The sequence below is a fragment of the Ischnura elegans genome, chromosome 6 (assembly GCF_921293095.1).
Source record: "Ischnura elegans chromosome 6, ioIscEleg1.1, whole genome shotgun sequence".
In the NCBI taxonomy this organism is placed as follows: domain Eukaryota; kingdom Metazoa; phylum Arthropoda; class Insecta; order Odonata; family Coenagrionidae; genus Ischnura; species Ischnura elegans.
The window spans coordinates 93,937,091-93,964,511 of record NC_060251.1 but is presented as its reverse complement, the minus strand read 5'-3'; the positions used below and the strand labels follow the sequence as shown (position 1 = coordinate 93,964,511).

The following is a 27,421-nucleotide window of genomic DNA, read 5'->3' as shown; positions in this document are numbered from 1 at the left end:
GATGGGGTGTCATGGGAAGGCTGAAACTCGCATCGCTAGCTGGCCGCCAGACAGCTTACTATATAAATTATGTATTTAATTATATGCGAATATATAAGGCAATTATTGTAGTATTTCATACAATAATACACTTTTAAAAATTATTTCATACACTTTAATTTAGTTAAAATACGTAAAAAGTGAAAACCATTTATTTTTGTTCACCAACCTGCTCATACTATTTCTGAATGCAATAGTAGGCGCGAGTCTACATGACGCTAATTCCTCCTCCCTTCACCGAATCTGTAGCGGGAAAAAAGGGTTTACCGGTGAAGTTGGCGTGGAACGCCATGTTTTATTTAGTTTTTTTTTCTTACATTAGAATTCGCTTGCCAATTTAAACAATGGTTCATGGTTTACCATGATCATTTCGTTGCGGAAAATAGTAGTTTCTCTTCTATTTTCTAACATGCAATAGATTCTGGTTCAATAAATAAATAAATATACAGATGCATAGCAACCAGCATGGTCTTATTCTAAGTCAAGGGGAACGCGTAGAATTTCTAAAATATTAAAGTTTAATAATGTCAGAGAAGGTACTGTGGTACAACAATAACCCGAGCGTTATATCTAGTTAATAAGGCCCTAAGTAATCTACTTACATTTACAGGAGTCGTTCTATGTCTGGAGGGCATGTAATAAATTACGAGCGGCTGCATTTAGAGTCGGAGTGGATTTGCTACAGTATTTCAAAGATCTAGATCTCAAATGTGATGGTTTAATCACTGGTATACTAGACAATTAGCATATTCAATACGTGCTTTGTTTGATACTGCTCCCTGAATTATGATTGTTGTAATATTCCTCATCTTACTTCAGACAATCAGTTTACATCTGTTCTTGGTGGTCCATTGAAGAAAATACTTGGACTATGTGATCAAGAAATTAGCGTAATCAAAGAATATTTTCGCGTGCCGGATGGAAGAATATTGTATTTGAAATTTTGTGAGGTAATAAACGGACAAGGTAAGTCCTCTAGGTTAGGCCCCTCAAACTCGTATTGTAGATACATCAAGGCGGCTAAGTTTTTAATTTTAGCCTTTTAATTTCAGTTCCTAATTTTAGCCAAAATAGCTCTCTATCTACTGGCTTGGAGTGGAATGACCCATGTCACATGAATCAGCTTTCCCAGTACGAGGAAAGGAAAGTAAAAATTCTATTGAGCAAAATCGCAGCCCTTTTAAGTGTCAACTGCATGCTATTGCGACCGTACTTCCAAGACTATGAAATGGTATTTAATTACTAGTCATAATATTGGTTATCTTCCCCAATGTGTGGTCTGGAAGCCATTGAACGCGACGCTGAAAAATGGACTTCACATACGAATCAAGTTAACTTAATTACTCTCTCTTCAAAATTTTATAGAATCATTCTCGCCAACACTGTACGATGACGATAAATTTATTAGCAATAGCATAACAATATACTGTGGATTCCAACATTAACACATCCACCGGTTCCTTCTAACGTCAATAACAAGATTATCGATTTCCTGCCGCGAATGCGCGTTGTTGCTGAATATGTCCGGAGAATGATAGATGAAGGGCTTACCGTCCAAGTGTTGCAAACCATTACCAGTACGTTTTAACATGGTACTGTTTAATCCGTTAACTTTTTCTTTCGTTTCACGAACTCAGTTTTGTTCTTAGATCTCAGACCCCTCATCGTTGACGATGAAAATAGTATGTTACATCTGGCTGATCTTTAATGAAACAATGTTTTGATCATGAAAATAAAATCTGGAGGTCTCATGTCGACCCACGGTTAATCTCTATTAAGTATAATTGCTTTCAAAATATTGTCGATGTTACATTGCTGGATCGTTATTTTTTCCTTCTTTCCTCTTAGTAAAAATGACCATCAGTCTCTTTTTCCAAAATATGAAGCTGAATCAACAAAATGCAAAAGCAAAGTGAAGTCAGTGCCAGCAGCAGTATTATTATTATAGGTATTCTTATTCATTATTCATGAATAAAAGGTCATGTGCATTTTTATTTGGTAAATGGCGTCTGGTGCCGGGCCTCGTTTTCCTCGTTCAATCGGTTCAAGCCACGCTACATTGATCGTAATCATTCAAAATGGTTTGGGTATAATATATATCAAATCTAACACGCTGATTATCTTGAGCGTATGCATAGGATTTTTTAGTAATTGTTGTGAGTGAATGTTTATTTTATGGCTCGCAGTTAAAATCTTACTGATTAAAATGTAGTATTGGTATTATAGCTTCATAAATTAAATCCGTGAACTCGAACTAAGATAATTCACTTGATATTTACTTATATGACAGATTGCTAAAGGAAAAGGAACCATAACCATCACCCACTTTGCTCGGGTCCTTAATTTCCTTGGATTAAAGATATCTTCGGAAGATTTCCAACTGCTGATTAAGAAATTCCTCAAGGATTCATTCACCATTAACTACGTCGCTTTTATCTCCGCTTTATCTGATGTTGGTGAATGTGTGGATAAGTACAAGGTAAAAATAGGCCTGAGGGTATGTACGAATCCCCTTATTTAATGTCATATTCACTTGGCACACTTAAATGCCCTTGCAGTTACTGAGTGAGCAAGTATTCCTGAATGTACATCATTAATATTAAAATTATACTGTTTCACAGAGGAACATTTTGATATCCTGTGTGTTAAGGCTAGTTTACGTTGGTACTCACCGTGCATTCAATTGGTACAATGCTCTCCGTTTAAGTACCTGCTGTTTTCCATCTCTTACATTTACGTGGGTAATTTTTAAACTCGCCCATAGAATACCGCATAATAACGAATTGTGTGAACGATGTTGGCGCATATAGATGCTTCTGAATAGCTATTTTTCTACACATTGAGTTTTGGTTTGGTTTCATCATGAAATATTCATTGATATGTCTGTATTTTCAAGTGATGAATAAATTATTTTCGTTTGCGTTTTAATGGAATGGCAGAAAGGAGCTAAATATTATCCATCATTCTAAGGATTTATTGTTTGGTGACTTATGTCATTATCAAGGCCGAGGCACAATTTTAAACTGTAAACGTTTAACTAGAGCATTTTCCTTTATTTCATCTTGGTGGACTGAAGAAGGATGAAAGTATGTGTGTACCTAATTTAAGCTTTCATGTAGGCAAGTTAAGGAGGGGATAATGGTGTCCTAGTGGGTAGAGTAGTTGACTGCTGATCGAAGGGTCTGGGTCTCTAACAAAAATCCTTGATGCATGGGGCAGTGCTGGGTACGGAACTTCCCTTCCCTGAGCTTGTGAGATTCTCTTGCTCATTGCGTACTATAGTGTGAGCTTGACCCTTATCTACCCTGTGGTATCCCTAAGCCATTATGTGTTCAACCAACCAACCTGAGGGTTCAAATACTGCATGAGTGAGTAAGAAAGGATGCATTTATTTCACCTTTGAGGTTAGTTGTGGAACTTTGAATTTAGCTTTCATTGTTTTGGAATGTGATGACAGTAAAAGAAAACGTCTGTAGAAAAAGGAGATTCTACCTCCAATTTTGTAAAAAAAAACTATGTATTAGAAAGTGGTCATAATAGTGGTGTTAAGCCATCCATGCCTCATCTGGAAAATTAAGGATTAAAAGTTGATTGTGTTGGAAATATTTGAAATTGTTATGCCCCTAGCAATTTTTTTTAATTAATGACCATGTTTTTACTATTTTTCATTGTTTGTAACCATTCGTCAAAGAAATTACTTTGCGACTCACCATTCATCTAACTTCCTCCTAACCATTCTGACCTTGTTTGCCATTACCATGCTTTTGCATTAGTTCAAGTTGACAAATCATTACTTGGCCAGGTAGGCTTGTGTTGTATACAGAGCCCTAAGTGCCTATCCTTCACCATCCCTTGTCCCTAGATAATTATTAATCTCAATTTCTTGTGAAAAAAGAGACTTCAAAATGAGAAAAATTACCCGAAGGAAAAATTCAAGCCTTAGTGTTCGAGCATACTTATTTGGTGCAACCTGAAATAGAAGAGCATGTGGAACACCCAGAAAGTGAAATCATAGCCCAGCTCAAAGATAAGTTTCAGAGTTCAGACAGTATTTATGACAAAATACAGATTCTGATGATGCTTCCAAATAGCTGGAGTGCTAGGAAAACCATGAAAGAATTTTCTGCTTTTTCCCCTAGGTGTTCAATTTTTAGTTACCTAAAAATTTTCTTTTCCCAAATCAAATAAGAGAGATACTTATATACTGTCACCTTGAAAATGATGGTCACCTATTGGAACCCGAGTGGTTTTAATTAAGAGTAGGAATAATTTCTAAACAACTGTCTTTCTCTCATTTTCACAACAGAAAATTTCTTCGTAGTACCCACTAGGTACCTCTAGGTACACGGTATGATTAGTACAACCCTCAATATCCACTTTGTATTTGAGATTTTTTACTATCCATCAAGAAAGGAAAAAATATCAGTTATGTGAGGGTCAATTGAGATATATTTTTGCACTATGTCAAAAACTTGAGAGCTTTGATTTTCCCTGTCAAATGTTCATAAATACTGGAAAGACAGCTCTCATGAATTGTATTGAGCATCTGCATGTGACCTGAATTCTACTCATTTCATACTCACTCCTAATGGAAGGTGTCAAGAAATGTTTTATGAATTGATCATTAATTTCCTAGTGCCCTCATTTGTCACCCATTTCCACCAACACAATGGGGTACTGTCTGCTTTTGGTCTTCTGTTTTCATGTGGCTACACTACCATATATGTACATATTTTATAATCTTAATTATGTACCATTGTTATGTATGGTACATATGTGTTTTATACATATGTACCATTAATGCTATTTCTTTAAGTTATAGTATCACCTTGAGCCAAGAGCATCACTATGAATTTCAACTAAAGATTTTCCGCTAGCTAGTCTCCAAATTTCATTTTCTTGAATGTGATTGAGATATCTAAGATGTTTTAATGTTTAATGGTTACAAATAGCTCCATAGGAATAAAATTGAAAGTTAATGGATAAGTATATATATCTTCTTTCTAATCTGTGATGGGATTGTAACTTTTATTAATGTTTTCAAGGTAAATCACGAAGACTATTTTATCAGGTACTCATTGGTTTTGTGCTTATAGGCCTCGCATGGTTTGTTGTTCTTGATAGTGATTCCATCCCTCAGTATAAGGTTCTCCCTAAACAATGGATTAGAGCTGGACACTAATGATGACGCTAACTCATGAAAAGTCAGTTGCAACTTTTGCATTTTCTGATGTTGGACTCAAAAGAGAATAGCTGAATGGGGAAGATAATTTTTTCATTTAAACTTATGTATCCATTCCATTCAACAAATTCGTTTAATGGATTCTGATTTCAAGTGTGAATGAAATGCTTGATCATTTCTAGCTTAACTCTATGTGATTTCTGACAATTTTGATTAAGAAATAACATAGTTATCACACAGAAATTTCAGCCAATCCATGGACACAGGAGTAAAGATATTAGGAAGACAAATGCAATAGCAAAGGAGGAGTTGTGAACATGAAAGAGGGGATGAGAGATTGGTTGTGTTAGACAGCAAAGAAAAGGCTGAGGAGTGTCTGATCTGGAGTGGGGTGCTTCATAGTGCAGAAACAGACTCTGAGGGAATAGGATGAGAAATGACTGGTGACCTTCAAGAAATGGGCATTGTAGGGAGTAAAGAAAGAGGAAAATTTTTAGACCTGGTGGGATGAGGAGAGAACACGTTAAAGGTCTGGTCTGATTACACGGTACATTCACATGCACAAGTTTCAAGTTTGTCTCTTTGCATGAATGACTTTTGTGGAACAGGATGTGTACAAACACATGAACCAAATAAGAACAGGTTCTTTTTTCTGTACATGCATATGCACAAGTTGGGTGGTTACACGGTGCATTTTTGTGTTCATTTATTTGCTTTCATATATTTATAGATATTATCTAGTAGGTGTTTATAAGTCGTGTAGCCAGGCTGTGAGAATCAAGGTGAGAGGACAGTTTGACACTCAAGGAGTTATGTATGAGATAACTCGTATATATCTTACAATTTCTCAATATTTGAAGTGAAATTGATCAAAATCTTCTCCATTCAATTTTATTTTGTGTCGTTTATCTACACATTTCTACCACTTCCTCAATTTTTTCCACTGTTAAAGGTTCCCTATTAATTTATTGAACTTTTATAATGTGGTATTTATCAGATGATAGTGCAGTTGTGTTAATAATTTCAATTGCATATTTGCAATGTTTTAGTTGGTTATCCACATGGCTCTTTCAGCTTTCTCTTGACCAGCAGTATTGCAAGTCACAGGCAGGGCCGGTGTAAGCGGTAAGCAAAGTACCCGGATGCATAAGGTGACAAGCAAAAGGGGGTGCCTAAGCGTTCAGTTCAATATAAAATTGATTGTTTGAGGCGTAACTTGGTGAAAGTGATTCATAATTAAATTAGAAAAGAAGAACTTTGTGCTTTCACATTAATATTTATTCACGACCATGGTTTCAACGGTAGACGTCATCATCAGGTGAACTCTACAGAGGTCCATCACATCCTTTGATACCAGGCTAGGAGGGGTAGGGAGGAAGGTAATTAGGTTGAACGGCCTGGGCTAATGTCATGACGAACTCTTCGGCCTCTCTCTTACCTGAACCACCCCCCCTCCACCTGCCATGCCCTCCCTAAGGGATCCTCCTCCCCCTAACTTCTTTCATACCATATGACCAAGTTTTTTTTTTCCCCCTCCCTCTTCTCTGTTGACCAATCCGTTGTCTGGAACCAGCCGTGGTCACAACTGTTCCTACTTTAGCTGTTCTTTCACTAAATACTGCTGGGGTGATATAGTATTAGCCAACATAGCAGTATTCTACTCAAGTCAGTTACAATATTCCTGCATACATACCACGAGATTAAAAATTTGTCTTTAAAACCTGAACCATTAATTAATAATGTAAAGTCTAAGATGTGTGTAATAATCACATAAAATTTCAAATGTATCTGGTTCATAGTAATGCCCTCATTCCCAGAGATTAAATCCAGCTTGTTTTTCTATCAACTATGAGAAACCATTGAAATAAACACTTTGTTATCAATTGTGTGTCAATTAGATAGGCACCTAATGTGTGAAGGTAATGATTACTGAAGATTTTTTTCAGTTTGTTTATTGTGTCAATCATTAGGTCTTGTCTCATAAATACTGCCTTCCCAATTGATAAAGTTATGATAGAGAGCAGATTTTTTAAAAGAGGTAATACTTGCTACTGAAAGAATTCAACTGAAAGATGGAGGTTTGGATACTGTCTTTAGCAAGGGCCAGATTTAGATGAATAGAAGCCCCAGGCTATTCTACCTTCTAGGTACCAGGCTTGGCCCTTCGGCTGCATTCAGACGGGATGACTTTCCTCCGGCCGCCGTCCACGGCACGGGCACTGAAATTGAGACTGCTTTCAGACAAGACGACACTGCATTTCACGGTGCCATGCCGTGAACTTAGACTGGCGAAAAGTTGTCTGAAACCGTCCTTCCACCTCCCAATTTTAAGTTTCTTAAGAAAATGAGAGGTAATATCTGTGATATATGTCAATACAAGGGCATACCCAGGATCATAATTTGAGGGGGGCGAGCCGTGCACGACCATGGTCGTTCAAGTTGTAATACAGAAAAGAAACCAAAATTTCAAGAAAATTATCACAACGCTTTAAATTACATATTTTATACCAATTTCACTTACCTTTAATTTGAAGAACATTTTTTTCAAAAATTTCGTTTTGAACTTAATTTACTTTTGCTTCTAGGGGGGGGGGGGGGGGAAGGCGGCACCTGCCCCCACTGGGTATGCCCATGTATCAATATGTTAATGAAACTTCTGATTAATACTAACATTCATAAAAAATATATGGCATGGACAATGAGTGTATAAAGTCGAGAACATTTATTATATTATGTATTTTGTTAAATAGTCATATACGTAGAATTTATCCTTGTTTTCAGTGTTTTAGTGCTCATTGTGTTTTGATTGTTAAATTTTGCTAACAATTTTAATGCAGGCCTCTCTTGATCTCGAAACCGTAGGATAGGCCTGTTAACCTTTAGGAAAATCCGGCTCAGTTTCCAATGATTCTGTTCAGAAAGACTTCTTGGAATCCCGAGAAGTCTTTCTAAACGTACTTCACATTTATATATACCTACCATACTCGTGATTACCTCTATACTTTAAATTGCGTTCGTAAGTAATGCTATTCCCGCTTGTGTTAATTACGTACGTCGTTTGTTTAAGAAACAAGGAAGAATAGGAAATATGCAAATAGAAATGAGGAATTACATGAGAGTCTGTAGTTGGGATCGTTGAATTGTAATTGTAATCCAGTCTAATCTATATAAGATGTTGCCAAATTTGTCCATATTATAATTTCTGTGCCTATCCAAAAGAGTTGCTTATCTCGCCGTAAAAGATTTTACTGCCTGCTAGTGGCCTTGCTGTTCAAGGTCGGCGTGCTGTAAAGTTTTTGGTGGGCAGCATTTGGAAACTACTTCTTTCATAAACTTTCGTGCTTGCGTTTTTGATATCGAACGAGGTAAAGCAAAATGGCTGGGATCGCAACCAGGCTACTGCAAAAAGGTGTTGATCACCTTAAGAGTAAAGAGTTTCGGGATTATTTAATGAGGTAGGGTCTGCTACAGGCTGCAATTTAACCCGAGGATGCTTCCCATTGACTTGTATTTGGATTATGGTGAATTCAAATTTTACATTTGTCGTTTTAGCACCCATTTTTGGGGGCCGATCGCTAACTGGGGAATTCCTCTAGCAGCTATTGCAGACACGCAGAAGTCTCCTCAGTATATCAGTGGTAAAATGACCTTGGGTAAGAATATCCAACAATATTTAGTACGCCGCTGTTACACTCGTTTGTTACAATGCTTAAACCCTGGCAGTACAATAGTTATGTTTCTTTTTATATGCATGCCTTTATTGTTTCAAGTTAAAAATTTGGATTCTCTGATGACTTCTACATTCTACTTAATTTTATTTTACAGCTTTGACCCTCTATTCCATGATGTTCATGAGATTTGCGTGGAAAGTACAGCCTCGTAACCTCCTTCTGTTTGCTTGCCACTTCACCAATACAACTGCTCAACTAACTCAGGGCGTTCGATTTGTTAAATATAACTATGTCGTTGGAAAAGAGAATGATGAAGTTGTAGCGTAGGCTTGTTATGGCATTAATGGTGTACTATTTAGAAATCTGTACTTGATAGTGTTCTATATTAAGTAGGTCGGTCGATGCCGTTTTTATGTTTCATCCCATTCCATTGTGCTCTGCTCAAATATAGCGTACAATTGGCCTGTAATTTCTTGCATGTTGTAAACAGCATGGAGTTACGGCCTGTTTTGTTGAACTTGGACCTAGTCGCAGATTTGTTTTAACTGACAGTGATTTGTTGTATTTATTGAATTGTGTTGGCTGAGTTATTTTGTGGTTGATTCATGTAAAGCTCTATAATTGTTGGTTTATGTGTAAGGTATCACTCTACCAAGGTAAGGCCGCTTATAAATATTTCATGAAAAATAATAATTTTTGAGAAAAGCTCACACTTATATTTAAGTAATTCACAGTTTTGGAGAGAAAGCTCTATTTCTGTATTTTGTCTTACATGTGAGGAGGAATTAACTTCTGCTCCTCTATATCAATCTTGAGGAATTCCTTAGAGGATTTGAAAACAGCTTTGAGATTTAGGCCTTCTTTATTACGATGTGCTAGTGGAAACAATGCCTCCAATTGGGTTTGTGTATAAGCCTTGTACCTTGTTTTTCTCTGTGAGCGAACCCTGATATTGTTAACTATCAAGTTAAAATTATTAATTTCCTTTCTAACTGTCCTAGTATGATGACTTTAAGGTTTTCATCAATTGAGCGCTATTGGAAATGGTCTCCTTTTGGGTATGTTCTCACTCTGCAGTTGCCGCGTTATTCAATCGAGATATTTTTTCGTGACCTATGTTTAAATCTTGTAAGTTTTATACCTAGCATATTAACTAAACACAATATTATCCCTTAGACTTCGGGATCGTTTTTATACGTTTTGTACTCTGATTGCGGAAAAACGTTTTTAAATGTTTGACCATTGCTCCACTACCTTCTTCAGTTTCCCAAAATTTTTATTGCTCCCTGGGTAGAGCCCAAGTGCACTTACCCTCGCTGTAGGAATCGCTAATGCGGCTTTACTCTCGCCAGCCACCCCAGAAAAACGTTTTTAAAACGTTCCCGCAGTCAAAGGGTTAATATCATTTCTGGGGAAATAGCCAAGTTGTGTTGCAAATGGTAATAGGTCCCCATTTGCACCAAACTGCACAATTAGAATGTACAGTAGGGTGGTGATTATCCATCCGAATGAAGGGGAGGCAAACAATTGTCAATCAGAAAAGATGGATAGTTCATTCAAGGACATCTGCATGGTAGTTTCAAACTCATCTTATTGCCATGCTGATCTGCTCATATTTCATTGAAATACCTGTTATTTGAGAGTGAGGAATTTTAGAAAAGTGAGAATAGAGGGGGGTTAGAATGGTAGGAGAGGAATATTGGAGACTGATGGATGAACAAGGCAAAAAATGGTTTGTCACACATTAAAAAAAACTAGGCTCTAGTTGATGTGGACTTTGCTTGATTTGGGCAAGCTTGAAATAGTCTCAATTTATAGTCAAATTGTTCATGGTCAATTTTCCTTGGTTTTTACTGGTTTTAGTTGTTATCAACTTCAATTGATGGTGAGTTCTCTGCTTTGTGTGTACATTTATAGAGCATATGTTTTATTCAATTTTCTATCAGCTAGCTCCAGTGTAATTTGGCTCAGAGGCAAATAGATTTGATGAGAACTTTTCATAATGGCTCAAGCCTAAAAGCCTGATTACAGTACTTCAAAACATGGACCTGGGAATGAACCCAAAAATGTGCTGTATGACCACCCAACTTTAACGAGTGCATGAATTTAAATTAGAACGGCTTTGAATATGGTTCATGCATTCACGCATGAACTCATACCTGTTCGTATCTTGTAACCTGGGGTTAAAACCATCGTTGTTCTTTATTTTAACGAAGTAATGGATGATTATTTTGTATAGTAAAGATATTTTTAATATGAAGCTTATTCTTATTTACAGTCTAATGAAGATAGTTTTAAAGAGGGAATTCCTAGTGTGGCTGAAACAGGCTGTAAATTAAATACTTGTGGTTGAAAATCAGCCCCTTGTACTAGAAGGTATTGAAAACATTATTGTCAATGTTTGAAAGTTACCTTTGATTAAGTCTTAGGCCTTTACTGACCTTTATTTTACACCTGAAGATATTTTTCTTCCCCTCTGTGGTTTCAAGTTTCATGCTATCACCTATCTACCTTAACTCTTTATTGTTATCAAATTGAGGAGTCAACAAAGAGAAAATTGCAGTGAGTGAGAGGGGTAAAAAATGTGGACAGTTGAATTCATTTCATTCGTGTAAGATAGATGCCAGTGGTTACTTATTTTGGTGGTGGTTGTCCAGCTTATTATCTAATTACATACCAATTAGGTCTTCTTATGGAGAAACATTTTCTGTGGGATTGGGCTTACATGAATGTTACTAAGTATCACTATTAACTAGCTACTTGTGCAAGAATACAATTTTTCCTTCAGTTATAATTAAACTGTTGAGTTTTCCATTTTGTAGAGATAGTACTTTGTCAATAGAGTCATATATTTCCCGCCAATTATGAACATTTCTTACTCCATACAGTTTTGCTCAAAGAGCGAAAAGACTAGTTTAATTGTACTTTGTGTCAAAGTATTTGGTACATCTTGTCAATTTTGTCATCTTCAAATAGGACTAAAGAGGTCCAAAAAAAAAAAAGATGCCCATAAAAAACATTGGATGAGCCCTTTTGTGTAAGAGGGTGTTAGTTGCAAAGGCATCTACAAGGCAATGTCATTGCCTTGTCTTACTCATATTTATTATGGCCTGAAGAAGCATCATTAGTGATCTCAAAAATGTCATCTTTTGATGGGGAAACTTGCATAGAGTTTGATGTTATCTTTGTATACTTCCATTAACACTTTCTGCACAATAACTTAGCCAATGGAGTCAGCCAATTTTCCTGTTCCTTTATAGCTGATGAATCTCTTAAGGATGAGGTTCATGGCTACTGCAGGCCTTTATAATGCTATTTTTTCTTGAACTACTCCAATTCATTATGAATAAAGAACAACTGAAAACGTGCTAACGAGTACGTATTGTACACTTTAAAATTGTTTAGGTTGACGCACCTAAATGGCGAGAATCTTCGTCATCCATCCGGAATATTCGGGGAAAAAATGACGAGAATTTTCGCCATCCGTACGCAACGTGTTAAAGTACGTACTAATTTCACATGTACACATGAGAATTTAATTCAATAATTTTCTTTGGTTTTTGCCAATTCAAAAATTTTTTACCTAGTCCATCTAATGTTTTAATTCTTACCTGGTCAATCCAACAATAGACAAAAATTTAGTCAATTTTTCATAGTAGTTTAATGCACAAGTAATTATGGATGATAAGTTATCTTAATGAGTATTTTTCATTATTTTTGTCCCCAATTTAGCCATTAAGCTGTGTAATGAACACCTTTGGGATGAAAGAAACCATGTATGCTATCACATATTTTTTCTATCAGCAAATTTTTTAGCTTCTCTGATGTCATGAATGTGTTTCCCTCTGGAAGTAAGCATGATTTCAATAATTACCAAACCTCATCAACACCAATGATTAAGTATTTTATGTGCATTGATATTATAAAATCTCAAGCTCTCTTACATTATTTTAATACTGTTCATTGTTGATTTTATACTTGTTGAACATTTATGAATATTATTATCCATCGTCATCAGCATAACCTTGTATGTGCCTTTTGAGAGTAACATCACCATAGCAGATAGAATAGCATTATATTTGTTATCATATGTTATAGTAGTTGAATCTCTCATTCAAAAGTGCATATACCACCTTAAAAGTAAACATAAATATGTACTTTACACTTACTGTTAGTGTCACTATCAAAGTCATGGGTAGGGCTATTCCATCAACAGTTTTCATATCTAAAAAGTTCCATATGAATTAGCTTTCCAATTAATGCTGGGAATTAACATCTTCACCCAGTTTCAGGATTTTTAATTTTGAGGAACATGCTGTCATTTGATTTTAAGATGTCTTTAAAATATGTATTGCATTCTTGTATAAGAGACCATGTAAATCAAAATCAAGTTTGTTTTGAATGTATATACTTTATGGATATGTTGCTCTTTGTCTGCTATGCTAATGATTATGTAGCTTTGGATATTTTTGGTTAAATTTTGTTAATACTTATATTTTGTTCCCTATATGAATATTAATATCCATTGTTATCTGCAAACGATTTGATGTTTCCACTCCAGCAAGTGGTTTCTCATTTAATGTATGATTATGGAGAAAAAAGTGATTATAATGGTGTATTATATCATTAAATTGTTACCTCAAATTACGTGATATTTTCATTCAACTGCTGTGCCTTTTCCTCAGGCTTCATTGTGTGACAAAACTGTATCTGCAGACATCCCTAAAGTAATTCGTCCTGAATTAGATCAAGTGAGAAACCGTGAAGTGTTTGGCCCACGGACCTCATTTCATCCTGCTACTGATCCCATAAACAGATGGAAATGCCATGGTAAAATCGGTGAAACAATGGCTCGCATACAGAGACATGCATTCGGAAATCGCATTCGCACTGATGATTTCTTTAAGGTGTGTAAAATATACCTTGAATTGCCATAGGATATTTTATCTCTCTTCAAATCAATGGATGTATGGTGATTATTTTTTTTTGCCATTCATATTTTCTATCTTCTGTATATCAGATCACTTTTGAAATTTCATATTATGGAATACTATTGCATAGCCTTGAAAACCCAATCAGTCTTTCCATGTTGAAATTTTTTTTGCGACCAGTTAAGACTAAAATAATTCCATGTATTCTCATGCACCACACGTCCTCATGTAAGACGTGCACCTAGTTTTTTGGGCAATGAATTTACGGTAAATAATGATTTCAAAAAATTTCCACAAAATATCACGTAGCATTAAAAGAAAAAACTATAGCATATAAATTTTTATAGTTGAGCAGTGTTCTAATTTTTCCCAAGAAACAATAAATTTCCTCTTATGAAATATGACCACCAACCTCAGCAAATTGCTTGTGCACCATGCGCACCAGACCATAGGCAATGGACAACTGTTATTCTGTTATGTGGTCCTTATATTAAAGGAAATAGAGCAACTGTTCGGCAGGAGCTTTTTGATGGCATCATCATTATATTAATGGCTAAATTCTAACAACACATATATCAAAAATAGCAACTTTTCAGGAGAGAAAAAAAAGATTAATTTTTTTACTTGTACCCTGAAATTAAAAACCAAAAGTTCATCAAACTGAAAAAGAAACATTTATTTGCCAACAAAGAGTTCTTTTTTTGCTTGTATTTTATTTTTTTAATGTTATTACACTTTGTTTAAAATACCTGTCTCAAACCGGCCAAATTTTAGATACGTGTTGTGAGAGCTTAGCCATCGATAAGTGCTTCCTACAATAGAAATTGAAATACAAGTAGGCGTGGTACATGAAAAAAAATGGTGCAACTTTTTCCTCGAACTGTACAAGTCCCAATTTTTACCCTCGATTTGATTTTATGTTTGTCATATGGCTATATAAATTGCACAAAAATGATGGACAGTATTTATTTTCAATTTTTTTAAAATTTCACATTCTTTAAGATCCTTCCTTCATAATCATTCAGTGAAGAAATTAAATCTCTGGGGGTGGGAGGTCTCATAAACACTTGGAAGCCATTTGAAGAAATCCTATGTATGACAAAGATTCTAAACCTATGTAAATTTATGGCATAGCTTGTTCTCTTTTGCAATGCAATAATGACTTTAGCTTGGCACACAGCATGTCTGCCAGGAAACTTTTTGCATTAATAAAGAAAACTAAGTTTAAGTACAGTTATGCTCAACGTCAGCACTAAATGAGACTTCTGTTGTAATAACTGGAAATATTCATCTTTTCATATGTGTAAAGGGAAAATTTAAATTTCCCAATGCTGATTTTAAGATCTCAAAAAAAGGAAATTGTGATGATGTGTCTTTCACCAGGGTAGTGAGATCCCATTATAGCAAGGCAACAACTGACAAGGGATGCTTTTACTCAATTTGAGAACCACTACTCAAAAGGGTTTTCATTATTTAAAAATATTTTAACTCTCTAGATAGGTTTACATGAAGTGTTTTGCAAGTTAGCCCTGCCAATCAACCCTCCCAACCTCGACTTTTCTCTTAAATTCAGAGTATGCCCTGCTCTCTTTCATTCTATCTATAAATCCAATAATCTTCCTTATCTAGCGATTTGATCCTAGGAAGAATAATCCACTAAAATCACTGGCACAGTAATGGCTGACGCCTGGTTTCGCTAGTGTGTGGGCCCTTTTCACTTCTATAGCGTTAAGATGTTTTTCCCTGTCCTATTCCTTCCAACACTTTCCCTACCCCAGAGGCGTCGTCGGGCTCCCATTGCGGCGGTGCCTCTTTTCCTTCCTTTCCTCCCCCTCCCCGGGTGATCGGGCAAATCAGCACGATTGCTGGATCCTGGCCCTGGTGCGTTGTATCCTTGCAGGGCTCCCCTGAGCCCTCATTACTTCTTGTCTTCCTTCCCCTCCCTCTCTTACCTAACAATCTTCCCTCTCACATGAATTTTAATATCCCATCCTCACTCCGTATGTACTTGCTCCATTCAAACTGTATATCTCCTCCATATCTCACCTAGAAGCTTCCTCTCCTGCTTTCTAGGCACTTTCTAGACTTACCGGCACCTCTAGCCCACTCGACTTCTATCCTATCGGAAAGCCTTCCTTGAGTCGATAGGAAGCAAGTCTGAAACGCACGGATTGCCTCGCCAATAGTAAGTGACGTAGAATCCGTGTCAAGTATCTCGATCCGCTCGGAAAGAGAGACTCTGAAACACTCTCCTGGACTACCATGTCTTTCACTTTGTCATTTCCGTCCACACCTTCATCTAAAATGCCTGTAGTCTCTTTGCATAAGTGTCCACTGTTCCGAACCAATAAGCACTACTCTCCAGATTAGACTTTCAACTTCCCTTTTATTTAAACCCACACACAACAATCCTCTCATCAAGTCTTTTTGATCAGGAATGTCCTCTTTACGAATGGAATTATATTCTTGATTTTGTTGCTGATGGGTAAATTTTCCTCAAGTGTGCCGGCCCAATATTTTGAGAACCACTACTCAAAAGGGTTTTCATTATTTAAAAATGAAATTTAACTGCTCCACTTTCTCAAGTTTGTGACCACCTACTTTATCTTAAGCCTCACATTCCTAAGACTTTTTTTTTCTATTTACTCATTAAACTTGATACAAATCTAAAATAATTGATTTGTGGAGTGACTATTTTAGCGTGCCTCTGAAGTGAATGTGTGTGATGTATATTCTACTTATTCTATGTATACTCTATTTACCTTGTATCTTCCATATCAGTATATGAATGTTCTTCATATTATTCAAAGCTCTTGTATAATTATAGGTCTTTGACCAGGCAAATTGTGGAAGGATAACAGTGGATCAGTTTCGTAGAGGGCTAGATGGCTTTGGCATTAGTGGTATCCATCACTTATACCTATCTGAGCAAGATATTAATGACATAATAAATGTTTACAGAGACCCAAATGACAGCACCCATGTTTGCTGGAAAGTATTTGAAAATGATGTAGATCTCAGTAAGCCCTTTTCATAGAACTCTGTATTTGTGTTTCTAGTCAATACCTCGTCTCTCTAATGCCTCTTTTGTATTTCTAGTTTTCACAACCAAAAATTTAGAAAAATACCCTGGCTTAAAGATAAAAAATCCAGTACAGGGTGAAAATCCCCCTCTCATGACACATTGTACCAAAGAGATTTCCAATGACACAGAATATAATATTGTATGTGAGGATGTAGTTAGAAGAATAAAGCAAAAGATAACAGCTGAGTGCATGAATATAAGACCTCAATTCAGAGCCTATGATCGGTAGGTTGAACATGCATGATGATTTGATGATTTTTTAAATAGCTGTCGTAAAAGGATACGTAAGCCAAATTTACTTGCATTGACTTTGAAGATTTTACTACTACGCAGAAGGCATAAATTATTCGCCTGAATTTAAGGCTCTTTGTATTTATGCATTTTAAATTTAATTATGAATTTTAATCTCACATGACTGTGGTTTCTATTTGTGATTTGACTAGTTTATTGATGGATGGGAATGGCTTATTTCCCAGAGAAATTTAGTGTTAATCATATTTTCAATCTTAAACATATCTGTTATTTATTGAGCGTAAAGCAATAGACTGACAAATTGTTGTGGGAGTTTAAATGGAAATATTTACTGCTTACTACATGCACTTATTATTGATTCTCTGTAAGTCTTTTTCAATATTTGTGACTCATTCAATGAAATCTCTTGAAACTATCACTTTCCCTCAAGGTAGGCCCAATTATGGGCATGTATCAATTCCTCAGTTTCGCCAATGCTTGATTTATTATGGGATACTGTTGTCAATGGAAGAAATTTTAGCCCTTGAGGACAGATACTCTGATGATATGGGATTTAACTACACATGGTTTTTGAAAGAAGTTGAGCCATTGCCTCTTCAAGATCCAATGGTAAGTACAAGTTTGTAACACTTAGAATAAAAACGAAAAAGAGGCAGTTCAGATTCTACCGAACAGACAAAGTGCACTTGTACCCATCCCAGTGAGAAATGGGTGGTGGAATCCACGTGGAACCCACGTGGAGAATTAACGTGGATACCACGTGTTTTTGGTCGTGGAATCAACGTGGAACCCACGTGGAAATTTGGTGGAAAAATTAAAACAGCAGTTGGTGCTGTCCTAAAACCATTAAAACCTCAACCACTCTATATCTAAACCTTTTATATATGTGTCTATGATTTTTCATGTGCTCTCATGGCTGCCTTTCCACGAATTATATAAAAATAGAATGTGCGATACATTTTCACATAACTAGCGTGGTTTCAGAATGATAAATGACGCAATGTCACCAGAGAGTTAAGTTCCACAAATTAGAAATTCTGTTTAACATTTAATGCTAATCACCACAAATCCACTTGAAATCAACGTGGATTCCACGTGGGTCCAACCACTCAATATCCACCACCACCAAATATCCACCACTCAACGTGGATTCCACCACCCATTTCTCACTGGGATGGGTTCTTATATTTGAAAAACACATAAAATGGAATAAAAATTAGTCCTCAGTAAAAAAAAACAATTACAGTAAAACCTCTTTATATCGTAATGGAGGGGACCAAAATTTGGGCAATTTGACTTATGGGGGTTCACTATAGAGAGGTTTCAGAGATAGGCACCATTTTTTCATATCATGTGGACATGAAAGGCATTACTGTCTTTTAAACCTTAATATTTATGTGTTTAAACAAACATGCATGCATTAGTGAACATATATTTATTATTTAATAATTACAGAGAGCGAGCATTAGCGATTTTTACCATGATTCGAGAGAAAATGATGTGATCTCTCTTAAACTCAACAGTCACTTAAAATGTAGGATAGTTGGATACCTTTTTTCTAATTTACTGTTAGGTATGCTCTCATATGGAACAAAATGGCCGCAACTAATGATTAACATGAAAATTACAGCATATTAAAGGTGTACGTATAAGAAAAGAAAATAAGGGTGAAACATTTATCGCTGAAAATATCATTCCATGTATGTAATCGTGGCTGCATTAATGGTCTCTAGTTGTCTCGGTATGATTAGCGGAGGTAGTTATGCTGTCTCAGGGGTATCTCCTTGGTATGATAAGTGGAGGTTTTATGAGATAAAGAGGTTCACTACAAAGGTTTGCCTATAAATTTACATGTAAATCTGATGGGACCGTAGGGGCGGTATGAAGTATGGAGGTTTATGATGTATAGAGGTTCACATCAAATTTAAATTGTTCACGGTGGTGTAAATCACCGTTAGGTCAACCCTTAAATCTGCCCAATGTGACAGCAAATTCGCTATTTTTCTTCATTTTGCAGTTGTCACCAGGGGCGGTCTGGCCAGGCCAGCTGGTCAGCGATCGCTTAGGGCCCTGAGCTTATTGGGCCCCTACAATGCTCACGTCTATCCTGTAATTCCTGGGGGTCCTTCCTTGGAAAATTTCCTGAAATTTTCCAGGGAAGGTCCCCCAAATCCCCCATTCGGGAGGGCCCACATCCACTCCAGACCACCCCTTGTTGTCACCATTTATCGAAATGGGAAGTTGGAGTAATAAAACTTTTAAACTTGTGGCTATTGTATATGTGTAACAGCATCAGGCTGCACTTCGTGGAAGCTATTTATATTCATACTTTTCCACTAAACTTTATTATTTGTTCAACATGTTTCACTGCTTAGCGGCATCATCAGATACATGCACATAATGTAATTTTATAATTAGTTATTAATTCTGTAATGTACCATATGATGATGGTTAGTGGTGAAACAGGTTGTACAAATATGTTAAAGCATAGTGGGGAAGTATGAATAGTGTGTCTATTGTATTGATGGTAACTTATGTGAATCGGAAGAAAGTTAGTAACCTATCTGTGGATCAAACTTTAGCGAGACCGGAGGTTGCCAAGCAAAATAGCTGACTATTGGGAACTCAGCCTACCACTTATGATCTGAGAAAACCTGTCTGCATGCTACATATATTGCACACATTCAGTGTGTTGCACGACCCCACAGCTCCCTCCACTTTGGAATGCACCTCACGTATACATCAAAGCCAACTTAAATTGAAAAAAAAGGGAAGGAAAGCCCAAGCAATGGTTTGGGGTGACTAGTGCACAGTGAGGTTAATGGAGCAAATGATACTGAAAATCACACAGACAATATGTGGTTCCATCAGTCACTGTTGAGACCACACAATAGTCCCCATGGACTGATTTTCGAATGAGTTTTCTTGCCTGAATATTAATAGTTCCTATTTAAGTACATGGGTTGTATTTTTATGGTCCAATCAGTCACAAAATTAAAACCACTGTGAAAATTGTATGAAACTCCCTCTGCTTTTCATCCCTTTGCTCACATGAAATTTTTGGCACAGACAATAAGTCACAGACCAGAGTAGAGAATTTTCTGAGCGTACAGGCAGCATAGGAGCACTGGAAAATGTTAACCATGTAATGACAAATGTCTCAGCCAGAATGGGGATTATGTAAATAAGTAGCTGGATGGTGTCCAGTAATTACACCAAAAATTTCATGTGATATTAGGGGAGAAGCCTAAGTAGGTTGAGCCAAATCTATTGATCTAAACAGGTGATCCTGAGGAGGGTCGAAAAGTTGCTGAATAACCTTATGTAATTAGTGGATGAGAGACATGATGAAATGATCTGAAATTTTAAAGTTTAATCCATTTCACGTAATTGGATTGATATTACTTATAGAGTAGAGTAAATATTTATAAAATATCCCTCAGAAGGCCGCAAAACTCACCATTTTGAGCCATTTACATAAAAAATTTTCTCGAGGAGGGCCCCTCCTCCCGCTTACCCTGCTGGATATTCCACACCCCAGTGTTTTGCGCCTAAAACCCCCCCTAGCCTTGATTCCTAGCTGCAGCCCTGCTTCTAGATACCCTCCAATGAACAGGAGTGTTAGGACTTGCAATCTGCTCCTCACTTGAGCATATTGCTCCACTCTTTTACAGAGCGGTAAGTCTCGGTTAACCCCTTCGAGAGTGTGACAGAGCGATTACAATATGGGACACCATGCTCCATTCCCATCCCACGCTAGTAATGTGACTCTTTGATAATAACCTGCTCCAAAGGGTAGTTTTGTATGTAACAATAATTTTTTTGTAATTCATTTTTATTCTTTTATTCTAAAATAAATGACCTTGATTAAATTTTTAACATGCCAGCGTGTATTTTGAGAGAAATAGTACAAAACACTTGTTTAATCCAAAGTAATAATCAAAGCCTATTTTCTAGGAATTAACTTCTCATGTCAAATTGATCAAGTGTTATATTTACTCTGATATTAATGAACACTGTTTTTTAAAAGATGAAGCTGAGAAGCATAGACACGTATGTTTATTATGTTATCAAATGATATTAAACAAATCATGTGGAAATTAATATTTCCTCATTTCCTTTTTTTTACTTGACTATATACGTAGTATGATGATCTGATCAAGGCAAAAGTACTAATCAGCAAACGAGAGATCTGTGATTCTCCAACAAAGGAAGAAAGAGACATCACAGCGGTCTTGACTAAGATCAAAAACAAGGTACCATTTGATTAAATCCTAACTTTGGGGCCTGCATGAATTATATTAATGTCATGTGCCAAGCCATGTTGAATCAAAGTCCTATAGATATGAGGGAAATATATACAAAATTTGAATGTAATATCAGTATGTATTTAATAGACATGGCTCAAAGACTAGAAAGAAGGAAGAATCCATTTTCCTTGATTAATAATAAATACAGAACAGGTACATAGTATAATATTGATTTTTAAATGTTTCTCAAGATTATTAGTAAAAGAGTTGTTGACGTAAAATAAACTTAGTAAATTCATAAAGTTATTTCACTGACAATAAGTCACACTGAAAACTATTGGTCAAATTGACGTTTTCTTAAGTTTCACTTTTGAATTTAAATCCTAAACCCAAAATTAAATACAAAATCCTTATCTTTACTATTGCAGGTAGTAAGTGAGCGGATTAAGATAATTGACTTTTTTATTGATTATGATAAACTACGCAAATTTATGATATCCAAAGAAAACTTCATTAGGGGGCTGGATTTGTGTGATTTAAACCTTAGCAACACTGAAGTGCAAACTCTCATCTATGTGTAAGTATGTCCTTATGATATACAGAGTAGATATATATTTTCAGTCTACTGACTGTGCTAGCACGTTTAGCATATATTTTTATGAAAGACATATGGACTATGGTGGTTGAGTGCTGATAATAACCAGCCAAACATGATAGGTGAGCAGATGAGTCAAAATAACTATTCAATTGAAGGGCAGGTTTTGGTGAACAAAATTATACTTACTAGTTTTGATTTTAATCTCCAACTCTTTTCCCCTTCATAAAAATCCACATCATCTCTAATGTAGCCCAGCACATATTTATACTCTGCTTAACAGTGCACAAACAAGGACACTTAAGAGGGGAATGAGAAAAGACTGGGGGCTAACGGATGTGAGTGTGGAGGAGAATTGACAAGACCAAGTGGGAAGAGGAATGATGAGAAGCTGGACATGGTGGGAAAGGAGAGAGGAAATTTCTGTATGACATATAGTGTTAGAGGGAATAGTGGTATATGTGAGCAAGGGAAGGGAAGGAAGGGAATAGGATTTATTCATACATACAGTGACAGAGTAGCCCTCATGAATTGAAGAGGGAGGTCCAACATGAGAGAAGACTGGCTGAACTAACTTGCAAAATCCTACATGAAAACCTACCTAAACCAGTGTAATACTAAAATATTAATATGCAACTATATAAATTCAAATCAGGAGAAATAATAAAGAGGAACACCTGACAGAAAATGGATGAGGATAAAGGTTATTTGGCAGATGAAATAAATTAGAGGATAAAAAGACTCATTGAGGGCATTTAAGTTACTAATAATGCAGTAAACCAGCAGTTTAAAAACTATGCTGTGAGTTAGAAGTGGCAGCTTTGTTGGTCCTTTCAGCACCTGCAAACACTAATGAAGAGTCTGGTCTCATGAGTGCCAAGTTTTACCACAGTTAATTACTCTTATATACAGCTCTGACAAAATTCACTTAGAATCCCATAACCTGTTTAATTTAAGCCCAGGCTCGTACACTAATTTTTTTGTTAATAGTGATCATCACCATTTGACCGAATTGGTGATATTGGTTTTAATGCAGCTTAAAATTCTGCCCTCCTATCTGCTAGCCTTTTCCTAGTGATGTACATACTTAATTCTCTTTTACATCCTTTATAATCTCTTCTACATAACTCATTCAGGGCCATCCCTTGCTCTTCTCCCTTCACCTGTCCTTCAACAACTGTCTTTACCAAGCCATCATGTCTCATAATTTATGTCATTGTTTCATCTTCTTCTTAAAGAATTTAAAAGACTTCTTTTTTCCCCTTCTTTGCACTGTCTTCTTAGCACTTCCTCTTCGCTAACTCCTTCCTCATTAGCACTCAGTTGATCCATTTCATCTTCATCATTCTTTGGTAACAATGCATTTCAAATGCATCTACTTTTGACTCATGCTTACCTGGGATACAATACATATGAAGTCTTCTCAGGATTTCCACAAGGTAAGCTGCTGAAGCATCCCCAAGAAGACTGATAATGGCTTCAATGGTGAGGGTTTCTTTTTCGTCACAACTCATCTTTTCCTTACATTTACCCATTTCCTTCAACAAATAGTCTTGGTGAACAACCTCACTCTATACCATTCCCCTAAAATTGCAGATATAAAAAAAATCCTTTAAGGAAATAGTGGTGTAAAGCAATATTGTGCAATAATAATCATTATAATTATTGTTTCAGCTATTTTTATTTTATTGCCTTTTTTAATGAGTTCAATTGTCAAATGAACATGCGACCTAAAGGAAAAATAAATATTATCTGTATAATTTAAAACAGAATACATATTAACCACAAATCCACCAAAAACTTCTTTATCCAGTTTCATTCGTATTTACTTTATTTTTAGCTGATGGTTCAACCTTCTCATTACTATTTGAATGCACACATTTTCAAATACATGCAGTATACATACTCCATATAATTAGAGCTACATACATAATAACTCGGAATTGGATGTTTGCCTCATATTGCCGCCTTGATTTTTGCGATTTTGAGAATAATTTTGGTCGTATAAGATTTTTGGGTTTTTAGCTTTTAAAATGAATTTTTCTACATCCACGACATACTGTGAAAGCCACCACCACGGTGCGTGGCAGGGTGTGATTCCACACCAGGCATGCAGCACTCATCCAAGCCTTAATTACAAACTTGCTGGACACAAGCCAAGCAGTCAAGACAACGACACAGAGCAGATGAACCCTGGATTGTGGGTGATAAATTGAATATACTGAACCTATGGCTCAGTCTGAGAGAGCTCTAACCTTACCAATCCAAACCAACCTTCAGGTTCAATGTGAATGGTTTCCGCGGTGTCAAGGTTACAATTTCTCCATTCTTCTGGTGCTACCATGTCAGTTTTTGGTTAATGACAACAGTTTTGCTGGCACTGCTGCCAGGGTCATCAGGTCGAATATGCCGGTCCAAGATTCTCGTCCTCCTTATGAGAGAGCAGCAGCCACAACTGGCGGGACTGAGCCCGTAAATAAGGAGGACGAGAATCGTGGACCGGTATCTTCGACCTGAAGACGCTGGCAGCAGTGCCAGCGAAACTGTTGTCATTAATCAACAACCGACGTGGTAGCACCGGAAGAATGGACACATTGGAACTTCACGTTCAATCACGGAGTCAGTAATGTTTTCCTCTTCTCTTTATGATCACAGGAAAGTTTATATTCACAGGCTAAAATTTGGTTTGATAAACCTGATGGCCCAAAGTAATAAGGATCCAGAATTCAGTTGTGGTTGAAAAATTACTGCATATACGAAAAATATGAATACATAACCTTGAGGATTCAATTTTTGACTGACCTACAATGTCTTAATGCTTGTGAAATATGGTCGACCAAAATCATATTTAGCTACCCCAGTATGGTAGTACATTACTGCACCACCAAGACATGACCCATACATCTTACTTCCACTTTTAAAGCCTTCTCCTCTACCATTGGATATGTACATATTTGAATCATTAAAATTTTCATTTTACTCACGGAAAAGGTTTTATTTTCCATCTTCAAAGCAAACTGGATCTTTTCTACCGACTTTTTATACCAATTTTCCACCCTTTTTTGCTTTGGTGAAGATTTTATTTATCACAACTTATCAGCCCTACTCACAGGGGCAGATCCAGGATTTTTTTTCTGGGGGGTCACAAGGGTCTAACAGGCAAATGATTTTCTCATACTTGAAATTAAAAATAAGGCACATACAACAATTACTGTACGAAATATTCTCTTTATTTTAACATGAAAGTTATGAATATGAAATTAAATAATTGAGGCTTCGTAATACTCAAAATAAAACAAATGTAACGATAACAGCATTAAATTTTTTTGTCTTTTTTCTAAGCATCTGGATTAAATCTTGCATGTTCATGGACATCATAAAAACATTTATCTTGATTGGAATCAAATTGGTATCATGCACTACAAATGTGTGATATGGATGTGTGTCTCCTTTTTAAATTTTGGAAATACCTTTTATTGCAGTTTTAAGAACCCATTTCAAGATAACTACGTAGACTATGAAAGATTCTGCAGGACAATAGAATCTGCTTTAGCTATCGAAGGACTCCAACGGGATCCCATGCTGGTTCCAATTCAATATATACCTCCGAAGGATTATGATACTAATTTCTTGAATAGAGAGGAAAGAGAAGCAGTCAATACAGCACTCACCATGCTGACACAACGAAGCATTTATGATCAAAATCTCATTGAATGCTTCAAAGACTATGATAAATATTGCTGTGGCACAGTTTCCCGCAGCGATTTCTTAAGAGGCCTGGCTCTAAGGTAAATGTGGTTAAAATCATAAGACTTTATTGATAAAAATTACTTTATCAATTATAATAATATGCCTGTTTATGATAATTAACATAAATGAATATTTATTGTTCCAAATGTGATTGGATCTGTAATAATTAGTTCTGCAACTTCATCTCTCTGATTTCAACCTATCCATGTGAGCTAGAGATGATTCAACCGGAATGAAAATTCCACAAAGGAAAAATCACTTGCCTAGATTGGTATTTAAATCTGAATCCCCTGTAATTGAATCATTGAAGGAGGGAAATACCGTATATGTCTGAATATAGTCCCCCCTTTTTTTCCTAAAATGCCCATGGTAAAAATAAAAGTGGGGGACTATATTCAACGCATTTTTTAACTTTTCCCGAAACTGAAGCCTCAAAATTAGGGAGGGGGACTAATTTGGAGAAATACGGTAATTCTTCTCAGCACAATTTTTGTAATTTAAACCATTGGCTAATATGTGGTTATCACCTGATATAATGTCTATGGTGAATACACTTGAGTTCTAAATTCTGGCTTTAGCCTCCAGTGAATAAACATGTGATGGTGAATAAACATGTGCTGCATGCTGGGTGAATAAACATGTGATGCATTGTGATATTGCATGTCTGGCAGCATAAACCATCTTGTCCTCTAAACCCAACAAAACTCTGCAGAGTAAGATGGAGCCTAAAGAGTTAAGTGATAGAACATCTGGCACAAATTTGGAAGGTCCTGGTATGATTTCCTCCGGTCAAGGCGAATGAATTTTTCTCTAAGAAGTTTCACACATTAAATTCAGTTTTGGGTGACACCATATGCTACCGGCTTAACTGCTGTTATTCTGTTAATAATACTGCTACAAGTCAAAATGGGAGAAAGAGTTGGGGGAAAACATTAGATGTACTGGGATGAGGATTAAAGGTAAAAAAAAATCATTAAAATAATAATGAAGTATTGGCATAAAGCCTAAGAAACAAGTTAAGTGGAGAAGCGGAATAAAGTTAAGAAGGAGTTAAGCGGCATAAAGTCTAAGAAACGGAGAGCAGGAGAGGTTACACAAGGGAGCGAGGGAGTAAATGATGTATGAACCTATTACATAGTTTCTAGGGCCAAAAATGAAACATTTATATGCAAATAAGCACTCAGTGGAATTAAAACTTTGGCAACATGCAGCCATCAATAACTTCGTGGTAATCTATTTTTATAATAAAATAGTGAATTGTTGTTATTTTTATTTATACTTACATCATTTGAGATAAAAAATGAGACTAAATTTAAATATTAATCCCACAAATTATTTCAATAATTATAGCCAAAAATACCCATGCTTTGTTTCAGAAAATTGACTGATCACTTATCCAGCAAAGATTTAGATTTACTCATGAAATGTTTCGGAGATAAAAAAGGAGAGCGCATTAACTATCGAACTTTCTCTAACTGTTTGGATATGTTACGATGCATAACCGAGAGAAAACCCTTTTAGTTTTAAAGAATAACTTTTTCCAAGTAGCTACATTTTTGCTCCCCTTGATTGTTGACTTTGGAAAATTTTTTCAGAAATGAATGTGATATAAACAAATGATTGTATGGAATAATGTGATGAGTAATCATTAAAAAATGTCATAAAA

General features: G+C 36.1%; 2 protein-coding genes across 3 annotated transcripts; both read left to right on the top strand.

Annotated features, from left to right (window-relative positions):
- Window positions 1-214: 214 nt before the first annotated feature.
- LOC124161201 lies at window positions 215-27,421 on the top strand. 2 transcript variants are annotated; one of them, XM_046537451.1, is made up of 13 exons: window positions 215-575; window positions 650-767; window positions 859-1,005; window positions 1,092-1,270; window positions 2,330-2,518; window positions 13,578-13,799; window positions 16,651-16,843; window positions 16,923-17,133; window positions 17,595-17,769; window positions 21,306-21,416; window positions 21,839-21,987; window positions 25,488-25,793; window positions 27,132-27,421. In XM_046537451.1, exons 1-13 carry the CDS (start codon window positions 564-566, stop codon window positions 27,274-27,276), a joined length of 2,157 nt encoding a protein of 718 aa, XP_046393407.1. In that variant the 5' UTR covers window positions 215-563; the 3' UTR covers window positions 27,277-27,421. The 2 variants fall into 2 exon arrangements, with proteins under 2 accessions (XP_046393407.1, XP_046393408.1); XM_046537452.1 differs by lacking the exons at window positions 215-575; window positions 650-767 and having other exon boundaries at window positions 920-1,005; window positions 1,078-1,270.
- Window positions 8,168-13,539, top strand: LOC124161203 (mitochondrial pyruvate carrier 1). Its single transcript, XM_046537460.1, has 3 exons — window positions 8,168-8,676; window positions 8,774-8,874; window positions 9,047-13,539. The coding sequence occupies exons 1-3, from the start codon at window positions 8,597-8,599 to the stop codon at window positions 9,217-9,219; spliced, it is 354 nt and encodes a 117-aa protein (XP_046393416.1). The 5' UTR covers window positions 8,168-8,596; the 3' UTR covers window positions 9,220-13,539.

Bases quoted from the DNA above. Each gene is read 5' to 3' on its own strand.
- LOC124161201 (XM_046537451.1), top strand. The intron at 768-858 runs GTATACTAGACA...ATCTTACTTCAG, and splicing joins ATGTGATGGTTTAATCACTG to ACAATCAGTTTACATCTGTT. The intron at 1,271-2,329 runs GTATTTAATTAC...CTTATATGACAG, and splicing joins ACTTCCAAGACTATGAAATG to ATTGCTAAAGGAAAAGGAAC.
- LOC124161203 (XM_046537460.1), top strand. From the start codon at position 8,597: ATGGCTGGGATCGCAACCAGGCTACTGCAAAAAGGTGTTGATCACCTT. The intron at 8,677-8,773 runs GTAGGGTCTGCT...TTGTCGTTTTAG, and splicing joins TTTCGGGATTATTTAATGAG to CACCCATTTTTGGGGGCCGA. The intron at 8,875-9,046 runs GTAAGAATATCC...TTTATTTTACAG, and splicing joins CAGTGGTAAAATGACCTTGG to CTTTGACCCTCTATTCCATG.